Raw genomic sequence first — 11691 nt, 5'->3', positions numbered from 1 at the left:
CAGTGGGACTCGGGTGTTACACCCATTGTAGACAGTCATGACTCACAGAGTTATTTTCAGAGGATATACTTGATTTATATTACATTTAAGTCTGAAAATATAAAGCCTTTAATGTTCTGTTAGTATGTTGACACTACTTATTTTGTAGTAATTATCCACCTTTGGACAAAGTCTACAGCCATGCTCACTGCAAATGATGGTTAACTGGGGGCAGAGCAGTTATTAAGGCTAAATGCTAAATATGTACATGCTCCGGGAGGTCGTGGCTAAGTTTGGGCAGATAACTTCTTTTAAGCTTAATCTTACCATCAGCATATGTTTTATGACGCCAAATTGTTCCCCATGTTCACCGTCTTCCTTTACTGTGTTAGCACTTTAGATTGTATGAGCATGGACTTAACCTTGGTATGTGATATTACGTTTTCACACTTTGAGATTTTTTTTTTTTTTTTTTTTTGCACCTGGAAGTGACCATTAAGCCATTTCATAAGCATAGCACCTCAAGCAGTCCTGTTTTCTGGTGAATTTTCGAATCATTGATTTAAAAATACGCATGGAAGACAGAAAAACCCTGATAAATCAATCACAAGCAGCCTTTTACAGGGTTTTACTTTTATCACAGTGTTGCTCAGTCTGTGGGCTCGACTCCCAAATCGAAAGACTGGAGTGAGAAGTGACAAAACAGTTCTTGATTTAGTTTCTTTATGGACATACTATGCAGTTAAAAAAGTTTAATCGCAATATGTTGTATCGCACTTCTCAGCATATCTCAAAAAGTTTAAAATCTACTAGCCATTAAATCGACGCGCTCTCCCACATTTTCTTCTTTTTTAAGTCAAGAGGATACTTCCACTTCATTTATACAGCATGTTAGCATTTCACAACAATGAATGAATTGACCGTTTTTCACCTGAAACAGGCTTAATAAGTGAGGTTCCATTATTGTAACACCAACTGACTGTATATAATAATACAATGATTCTTTTAAAGTTGCTATATTTAATAAGCAATTACATTGTTATGAATTTACATCTTGACACTCTTTTACAAAACAGAGGTACACCCATCAATTGTACAGTATGTAACATGTCTGAGGAATGTGGTCTTTGTAGGAGTCTGGTGCACCTGTAACAGTTTACATAGTATTTACAGATTTCAACTGAGCTAACAGCTCCTGGACATGGCAGATAGTCATATATACTGTTGGAAGTGTGCGTTTCCTTTCGTGGATATGATGATGTTGGAAATTCCCAGTATCTGCTGGCCTGCAGAAGGACAAAATGATGAATGGGAGCTTCAACATGCTGGTTTTTCATCACGTTAAAAAAGTCCTCTGGCAGACACCTTTGTATGTTCTCTTACAACATAAACATAAACAGCTCAGACAAGTGCGATAAGAGAAGTTTCCCAAATACATGTAAACATTGAAGTCTCTTGAGCACAGTTATTAAACATACTGTGTTAAGGTAATAGTACCACAACTTCTGTGAAGACATCTTTTGAATTATTATAATTTGGGAACATTCAGATGCTTACAGAACTAAGCTGATATCTTAGAGCACAGAAAGTCCATAGTATATCAATTGGACTATTCTTAGTTCAACTATATGATGTCAATATTTTTCAAAGTCGTCAGTTGAATAAGTCAATTGGCCATTGTGGGTAATCGTAGTGGATTTTTGTCTTTAGAAAGACAGAAGGCCGAAGCACAAGTGCCACAGCCAGCCCACAGCCAGCCATCCTTCTATGTGTCAATGTGGATTCTGTAGATATTATCAATCAAACGGGCAGTGATATTTACCCTATCATGATATCAGGTGAGAAATCTAGTGACTGTCTTAGGATGCAAGCACCTTGAAAGAGTTCACAGTGTCACTCCCAAAGATGAGAACATACCCAAATCTCAAATCAATGACAGAGCGACGGGTGAACATATAAAACCTGAAGAACCTTCGGTCACCGTGTCATAATCATGCAGCTTATATATTTCTGAGAAGGTCAGCCGATTCCAAACAGCCACAAACTTCCCGTCATCGTCTTGTGTCTCCTGTGCTGTGCATAATGCTGGTATTGCTGTTGTTCTGTAGATAATCCCTGTAAGGGTGACAGGAAGGCACCTACAGTTTCTCATTGGAGAGAGTGGTGATAGAGCAATCAAAAGGACAAATAGAGCAGGGGCTGGAAACCCGAAAGAAAGAACAGATACTGTAGCCAGGCAGAGATACACAGAGATATTCATCATCAACGGTAAACATCAGGTTAATGAAACAGAGCTGAAAGCAGCAGCAGTAATAGACAAGTATTGCTAATTGCAGAGTCTGCTTGCATATTGACCTCATACAAGTTATTACGCCATCAAAATACCCGCACAAACCAATACACTAAACCAACATATACATCTCATAAGGCACATTAGGTCAAGGATTTAGTTCAATTATAAAAGAAGCACATCTTGGAAATAGAGAACAAGACAGGTTCCTTGAGTGAGCAGAACACAAGATAAAGATGGAAAGAAAACATTGGCACACAGATAAGGACAATGAAAAGAAGGTACGATCAAACCAACAAATAAAATAAAAACACATGGCGCAGTTTTAGGGCGTAACAAACTAATGCCCCAAGTATAACCATCTTTTTCTTTTGCACTGTGCAGGAGCACGGACGAAAACCATCCCTCAACCGTTCAAAAACTGACCACAATGTGAAAATCTATTACACAAAAAACTGGAAGTACAGATGTTGATGTAAAAGTGGAAGTCCTGGTTGGCTGCACTGATCAATCAGTGGCTTTGGAGGCAGTGAGGGGTTCCATCTCTGAAGGGTCTTGCTGAGGAAACACCACATAACACACCTTCTGGCCCACGTATGTGACTTTTTCTGCAACACAGAACACAACAGGAGGGACATACTCTTAATATATGACTTTTTCCTTTTAAAGATTCTTTGTGTTTTGTACAGTTTCCAAAGACCAGCTCACCGACTATCCTGTAGACCCATTTGGGTTTGTCCTTCCACCAAACACCCGCAAAGTATACTGGGACTCCAGTCAGCATGATGACCATTCCCAGGCCACAAACCACTGGTTCAGAATACAAACTGAAGCCCAGCAGCACTGCCCAAAATACCATGTAGGCGATGGGGATCAACAGGTTTACCTGCACAGAACAGAAACATACATGATCAAACATAATCCTGAGGATTGATTGTCTTTTCTCATTTTCTTGCACCTGAATTGAGAGGAGTGTGGAACAGATGAAAACGCTCTTTTTGTCATTGCACGACAAAGTTTGTATCTCCAGTTAAAGGAGGTTTGGATATACCTGCACCTTACAAGATTATTATTGTAAAGAATATTTAATATAAATATTGCCCATGGGATGTTACTGAACGATGAGTAGTATTACACATTTAGTATTATTCACCATGCTCATACTGTCCTGTAGTATTAGGTGGTCCTGGTTGTGTTGGAGGCCGTGTTACTGTCAAGTTCAGCTCGTTACTTCGGAGAGCACCAAATGACTAGTTTTTACAAATCCTGGCGCCTTCCATAATCCTATTGAAGCCAGCAAGACACCGACGAATACATAATGCATAGTTGAGGAATATGTCAAGAAAAAGGAACTGAAATTACTGTAGGTTGTAAGGAGCATGGTTGTGAAAGTGGAATTCATAATTTAAAAATGTTTTATCAGCAAAGCCTTTAACTGTTGCACAACCTGTTGCTGTATTCTATCCTATGGATGAAAAAACCAACATAAATAAGGACTTTATACTACTTAGCACAATGCTAACTTAAAAAAAAAATTATCTTTATAAGAAACGTGTTGATATTTAATGTATTTGCTTGAATGTTGCAATACATTTCAATTTAACATTTTGAATATAACGATTCAATATAAGTATGTGCTGTAATGTAAAAATGAAATTTAAAAACACTGGAGCTTGAGAGGAATATTTAAATCAGCCTACACATGGTAAACTTAGAAAATTAAATACACTTAGATAAAATGTTTAGTTAGTTAAAGTTTAGTTAAGCGCATGTTAATATTTGTACTTCTTGCGATTGCCCAGCAGATGGTGCTGTCTGTCTCTCCAGCCGTCACACACAGGGGTTACATATCCTGAAATAATTATGTTACATTCATCTATCATGTATCTATCATTCATTTTCATGACTTATAATATTTAATATTAATGACTTTGAATATTTGAATTGATTTGACAAATGAAAGGATTGCATTCTGTTACACACTAACAGCATGTACTTTGCCTTTCTGACACTAGGGGGCGCCAAATTATTATCCATGTATGTCCATGCTGACTGACATCCTCAGCCATGCTCCATCAAATATCCTCTGAGGTAATATTTGTTTTTCAGACTGAAGTCTGATTGGCTAAGGGGACAAGTGAAAAATAGTTACATGTATCTGTCTGTTCTTTGTTTGGACAAAGCTGTATAAGTTTTGTTTCTTTGGAAGAAAGATACGATTTTGAAGTTTGGGGGTTTTATATTAGCAGTGGCTAAAGTTGACATGCAGCCCTTCAATACTAAATAATATTTAAATATGATCATTTTGATGATAATTATTCTTGGACACAGTGTTCTTCTCCCCATGAATCCATCCAATGTTTTCAGTATAGTGGCCTTTCTCTCAGTGGGAACTGTCCTCCCTGCTCAACCAATCATAACATGACTGTCACCACGTAGCAGGATTACCATTAGTACTTATATAGCTAGCTATGTTACAACTACTTTTCCCTTGGAGACTCATCCTGCTTGTTTCAGTTTGGCTATGACCGGCATGTATCACTTGTTGGCTTCAGGTGCTAAACCTTTTCCTGAAGGTTGTTCCTGCAGTGGATCTTTGGTTCTTTACCTTGATGGGTCTGGCAAGGTTCGGTCTCTTCTTGCGGAGGTAGAGGAGGCTGGCAATGGTTACCCCATATGACAAATAGTTGATAAATGACACATAGTTGATCAGGTTGTGTGTCTCTCCGATGCACAGGATGATGATGGTGGCAAAGCACTGTGACAGATGAAGGTAGGGTCAAAGGTCAAATGCATGTTACATATAGCAGAAACTGTTGCCACATACAAAATGATTTTGATTACGAATACTTTCTTGTTTTTCTTTATTTTGTGTTATGTGAAGCTTGACCATAGACTGCATAAACCACGTGAATGTAACCTCTAAGTTTTCAAAAGTGAAGCCAATGCAGACCTTCAACCTGCATTATTTTAAATGGCCAGCAGGGGGGGCTGATAGTAGATCAAATAAACAAGAAGAGAAAAGGAGCCTACTCCTCACTTCATTTATAACCTCAGTTAACATTTTCCATATTTGTAATTCGGTCCATCTAGTAACAGACAAAGAGTTGGAGCTGAGGCGGGTCCTCTTTAATTCTTAAACTACAATGAGCTCACCCCCTAATTATGAAAATGAGTGCAAAACTCTCATCCTTAATATAATCCAAACAGATATGCTATATAAAAAAATTCCACCCTTGTTCAGTTCTTACCAATAAAGAAATGAGCTACAGAGAACAAAGCTGTAATTAAGCTGTCAATGGGACTAAAACTGGTTACTCAAGAGGACTGCAGGTTTTTTTTACTTCTGCATGGCTTCATTTCTTCAAATCCTGAGGTTGTGACTTTGTTTTTCCACGTGTTCAATGATTTTTACATAGATGAGAAAACAGTGCAGTACTCACGCAGACCAGTAGGGCTGGGATTGGAGTGCAGTTTTTTAGGTGGATCATGGCCAGCAGGTAGGGCAGGTGACCCTCTCTTGCCCCAGAGAAACATAATCTACAAACACAAACACACTTGTATAAATGGATTGTCAGCTTTACACATGTGGGTAGTAACTCTTGGCATTAAAGGTGAAGTTAGGCAGGTGTTGCTGTTCAATGAAAGTTTTGTTTTACCTGGAGGAAGTGAACAGATATCCGTTGATTCCTCCAAAAGTGGAGAGAGCTACAGAGATGGGCATCACCCAGGAAAACATCCCCAGCAGCTTTTCCCCGAATGTCTGGAACAACAAAACATCTGACGGATCACATTAATGACTTTCATTAAGTGATAAACTTATTGATAGATTCATTAACTTCCCAGAAGTAATGTTTCAATAAATAGTTTTTAAAACTTCATATTGGACTCTGCATATTTAAAGTGGGTTTTCATGACACAACTGTATTTTTGATTATTCTATTAAGGGGGATTTTTCATTTTTAAATACTACATACAAACAAATCTGTTGACCAATTTGTGTTTAGCCATCCAGAGCGGCTGCCATTACTGCGGTAGCAACTCAGCATCTTAAGCTGACTGTGACAGCAGCATAGATCATTGGACATCAGTTAGGCAGGTGCCCCAGTCACTGATGACGGTACATGGATCAGGCTATCTAAACATTATTTAGATTGTACAAAGTAGACATCGGTTACTACAGCCTGATTATATGTGGAGATAATACCAGACCATTCACCATATATAAAGTGCTTTCTAAAACAACCTCATTCTACTAGTTAGTTAACTTAAAAGCTGCAATTAATCACCACAAACTAGTTGCATTGTGAAATACAATTTTATAGATATCTATTAGGCATTTATTTCCTATTTTTTTTTATTACATGCAAGCCTTACTCAGTTATGATAGCAAGGGGGAAACCGTTTTTGATTTAAACCCGTCATAGGAAACTAGTCACAAACTAAACTCATGACTGTTTTGTAGTGTCTCCTTAATCTTATTGACTGATTGATTAATTGGTTGGTTGTGGTCTGTCTCATGCTATGACTCGCACTAACCTTCTGTTACATTACGAACCATCCAGACCAATCAGGTCGTCTGGGACAGGGTCAGCTGTCTGTCCATTGAGTCAGACCCAAACGTGTTCAATTTGTATGCTCCATGTCTAGAACAAACTCTCTGAAAACTGCAGATCTGCTGAGTCTCTTGGTTCTATTTTATCTTGTATTTCAGTTTTAATTGTTGAGATAAGCACTTTTAATCACTGTGTTGTTGCCTTGCCTCTGATTCTCTTGCAGTCTCAGACAGCACATGTTTCCAGACACCTCTCTCTACACATCGAAAACTGCTTCATGTCCCCATTTTGAAAACATTCATTTGCTCACCACGGCCACTGCGTTGGAGGCGAGCAGCTCCTCAGGAGTCATGGAGGAGAAGTAGGCGATGTTGGTCATGGTGTAGACGAGGGTCACCAGTGGGATGGAAATGTAGATAGCACGGGGAAGGTTCCTTAAGAAAATATAGAAATGAGTTAGAACAACAATTCAGTTTTATATGCGGGTGATCCAGAGTCACCCAACTTGAGTGCTTGTAGGTTTTTTAAGATATTATTAAAATAACCAATCGACCATAAAATTCAACCAATAGTATTGTAGATTTCAATTTAAACGGCTGAACTGAACAGTATGTCCCACAGTAGAAGTACACATGACTGAGAACTACACAGATACTCTTAAGAAGCCTTAACTGTATCAGAACATCTCCAAGTCAATATGGTGATTATTGCAGTATAAATTAAAAAGATGCAGGGATATTAAGTATGGAATAATAATAGTGATAAGTATAGTATAACAATAAAAAACAGAAAGTATACAACTAAAATGACTAACTAGCTCAAATCCACACAACAATGGTAAGAGATTCAGAAATAAAACAACCAGAGATTAAAAACTATTGTCAGCTCATATATCGTAAATTAATCTGTGTGTTGTGCACGCCGTACTTGCGTGGCTCCACGATCTCCTCCGTCACGTAGTTGAGGAAGTTCCATCCGCTGTAGGCGAAAGAGGCCTGCAGGAAGGCCAGCGCGATCTGTCCCACTGAGGGGTCCTGACTGAACTCAAAGGCCGTGCTGGGCCGCAGGGCGTCGTAGTGACCTGAAGGAGGAGGGAGGAAGGTTTCAGTGGGGTACCCAGTATGATGAGAGACTTAGGTTATCACCTTTTACTGTTGGTCAAATTGTGTCAGTGAATACACTCTATTGTGACGGTCCATACAAACTGGATGCAAATTTCTTAAAAAAAAAAAAAAAAAAAAAACCTCCGACACCAGTGTACTGCTGGCTCATAGTTTAACATCGTTACTTCTGCAATTGAAATGAATTCTGTGGTATTTTTGTTTAATGGTAGTGTCATTTCTCAAGAGGGCTTTAAGGTGCTTCATATCTGGAGGATCTGTACATCTGCACATACAAACACATGTTCAAACCTGGGACTCTGTTGTCAGTGAAGGAAAACGTTGAGAAAATCTGTTTTCTCAATCCAACCAATCAATGACCTTTTAGTGGTCACATGCATTCATAAAAGTGAAATGTAATTGTTCTTTGCTCGATGGATTTGGCTTGATTTTAACTTTATTTTCATATTCCCTTCAGGCACTTTTGTTCTATTTGTGAGACCAGTGGTGCAATGTGCAGGGTTTCCATATTCAGTCATCAGACTGATTCTAGTTAAGAATCTAAATAGTTTCATTGTGATGGTTCATTGTTGCTATGCCTATTATTATTGTTATTATTACATGTATTATTCACACAAACAAATCAAGTGCTTTGCTGTACTGAAATGAGACTTTGTTGTTTCGATTCAGTTGTGTCTTTTTTCATGACGCAAATACCAGGCCACATTATGTGTGTGTGTGTGTGTGTGTGTGTGTGTGTGTGTGTGTTGATATAACAATATTCCTGTTTGTAAGAGATCTTCTTGTCTGGCATTTGACACATTTGGCTCCCTGTCTAACCCTAAATGTAAGCAGTGGAAGTTGCAGAATAAAGCAGCCGTGTGTGTTGACAACTCTGATCGTAAACCTTTCCTAGAGTTAGGTGTTGGATATATGAGTAGGCTGTATCTGGTGGGTATCAGCATGACTCATCTTGTGTGTGTGTGCGTGTGTGTGTGTGTGTGTGTGTGTGTGTGTGTGTGTGTGTGTGTGTGTGTGTGTGTGTGAGCGTGCGAGATTACCTCTACAGATTTGGACGAGTCCGACCACTATGATCAGGACCAAAGCGAGGAGTTTTCCTACAGTGAAAACATCTTGTATCCTCGTTGCCCAGCGCACACTGGAACAGTTGACCCAGGTCAAGAACACTGAAAGAGCACAGAAACAGGAAATGAATATTAACCTCCACTGATATCAGAGGATTAAATACATCAAGTCATTAATTAAACCATTAGTGCCTTATTGGAACTTACATTACAAACTATGTAACTCTTCAGCACATCATTTAGAAGAAACATAAACGTTACAAAAAACAGCTCAGAAGCATCACTTCAGAAAGTTTGCAAGAAAACTGAGAACAAAGTTAAGGGCATTTCAGCATTCATACATATTCAGACCAAAGCGGGCGCAGTGGGTCAGCTATGATCTTGTGAGCTTAATTCATGATTAACTGGTCCGTCATGTCAGTAATACTGCACAATGGACCCTCAGTTATCCTGTCTCCCAGTTTAACAAGCCCGTCTAGTTTGTGCTCGCTTCGGTACAAGCAGTCCAGATACGATTATAATTGTACAGAAGAGCATGCAAGGCTATATCCTTTCTACTCCTCAAACATCCTCAGGCTGTGTCAGGAGAAGAGCCCAGCACACGGCATTAGTTTTAGACTTAATATTGACTGTATTAAATGTTTTTATCATCAGACGGGACTGAACCAAATTAAATCTTTCTTAGCCATGGTCTTAGAAATGGTTTGTTTGTGTTTGTCTCTGCTTCACAGAAAGTGAGAAACAGTTGTTTGTTTGATAGAGAAAATCTATACTGTCAATTTAATTTCAAACTACTGCTTTTGATTAAGCAGTAACCTCCAGCGTTGCATAATGAAGCCAATGTGCAAAAAAACTGCAGTCCCTCCAGTGCCCACTTTGACAGCAGACATAAGCATGTTTACAGCTCGGTGTCATTAGCGTACTTCTTTGTTTGTTAAAACTGTACGGGGGTGGGGGGGGGGGGGGGGGGGGGGGAATGTTTTTATAAAACATCTGTTTGGAGCAGATTTAGACTAGGAGCTTCTCATCATTAGGCATAATAAGTATGCCCTCCCTCCCCCACTTTGCCTGCTTCTTGATTAGCTGGACGTTAGTCGGAGTCAGGGTTTACATTTGGGGACCGCCATCAATAGGCTTCCTAACCCCTCTTCAAAAAGGGCTGTAGGTGGAAATATACATGGATATACAAAGACATAATGGGGCTTTAAATGAGTAACAAACAGTACCTCACACAAATACACAACTATCGGCTGATATTAGCATATCCAGTGGGTATCAGCTACTTTTAATGCAGATATGTGCCGATATCACTAGATTTATTCACCAGTCAAATAGCATTTCCCTTACACTAGCAGTTCTCTTTCACCAGCAGAGTGTCCTACATGGATTACATCAAGCATTATCCCTCCTCAGAGTGCCTAGCGGTGATGCACATACATGCATAGTTACTTTACAGTTCAGTGACCATCTTGTCTACGTTACACTGTCTATCTTTTCTACCAGTGTTTGATCCCCACATTTAAGTGATCAAAGAAATACATGTGTGTATCTATAACTATCTATCTCTACAGATTGAACTTAGATCTAAGAAAGACATAGGAGGAATGTGGTGTCAGTGTATACCGGTATCGGTCGGGCCCAGTTTAAATAGACTACATGTATTCTGCTGGCTCATCATATTTAGGTTTAAGATCTGTTGTCGCACTGACACCACATTCCTCCCGTCAGCACACAGAAGACAAATCAAAAGATCACCTTTCCTGTCCAAACAAGTCCTGCTTCTTCCTGTTTCCCTACATGCACAAAGTCTTTGTGTGTTTTTGTGCACTCCATTGACCTTCAACACTGACCCTCATTTCTGCCTGTTTGTGAGTGCCACCATAACAAGAGCTGGACCGACTCCAAGTGAGCCAATCCGGGGCGAGGGTAAGTGGCTCTCCAAGCTCTCAAGTGCAGGCTTTACGAGTGGGAGGTAAATACAGCGAGACGTGCGAGTCAGCGAAAGAAAGACTTTGTGTCTACTTTTCTTGCCTCCATTTACACCCAAATGTGACTGAAAAACAATGTTCCATAACGACCATCCAGTCAGCCAACGCTTTTATAACCATTATTTAAGAGTATAACATGTACAGCTCAGCAGGGAGGGGGTGGTGACATTATTAACGTTCCCTTTAAGGAAAAGCTATAGGAGCCTATAGGAGGATGCCTTTAGATTTCAGTTTAGACTCAACAGTATGAGCAGAGCTTTGAAGCCTAAAGTTCACTGCCTTCATTTAAAGGGGGGTTATATACAGTATATGCTACAGTGAGATGATGTTACTTATGCTGCAATATTTACCATGTGCTGAATGATTTATAATGTTTTGATGGTTTAAACTTCACTCAGACATGCGCCTGGTCTGAAGGGGGAGTCAAATACCGTCACATTAACATACGGATGTGGCACGCACAATAAACAAACATATGTCATAAAACGAAAAGTATGTCATAAAACTTCAGGTGCACGACCGCAAAAAGGAAAGAAGAAAACAGAAAAGGCCTGCAGCTATTGCAGAAAGTGACTCAGACTCATTGACGGTTTAGAGACAGTTTGGAAGTTACATTCAACCCTTTTCGCTGCACTAGGCAAGAAAAATTCTGATATCAAGAATGCATTGTTCATTTTAAAATTTCCTAGTGTG

The 11691-nt window shown here is 39.3% G+C and overlaps 1 protein-coding gene across 1 annotated transcript in view; it reads right to left on the bottom strand.

The window, feature by feature from the left end:
• Positions 1-979: 979 nt before the first annotated feature.
• slc7a10a (solute carrier family 7 member 10a) overlaps positions 980-11691 on the bottom strand; it is a 31981-nt gene continuing 21269 nt past the window's right edge. Inside the window, exons 4-11 of the mRNA XM_061042482.1 lie at positions 8987-9112; positions 7753-7906; positions 7136-7259; positions 5929-6032; positions 5713-5809; positions 4878-5027; positions 2978-3155; positions 980-2877 (exon numbers count right to left, since the gene is read on the bottom strand). Of these exons, the coding sequence (XP_060898465.1) occupies positions 2777-2877; positions 2978-3155; positions 4878-5027; positions 5713-5809; positions 5929-6032; positions 7136-7259; positions 7753-7906; positions 8987-9112 (1034 nt within the window). The 3' untranslated portion in view covers positions 980-2776. The remainder of the gene's footprint in view (positions 2878-2977; positions 3156-4877; positions 5028-5712; positions 5810-5928; positions 6033-7135; positions 7260-7752; positions 7907-8986; positions 9113-11691) is intronic.

Source organism: Labrus mixtus, chromosome 1, assembly GCF_963584025.1.
Source record: "Labrus mixtus chromosome 1, fLabMix1.1, whole genome shotgun sequence".
NCBI lineage: Eukaryota > Metazoa > Chordata > Actinopteri > Labriformes > Labridae > Labrus > Labrus mixtus.
Note: the sequence above shows the minus strand (reverse complement) of the source record. Positions and strands in the feature narration are given on the sequence as shown.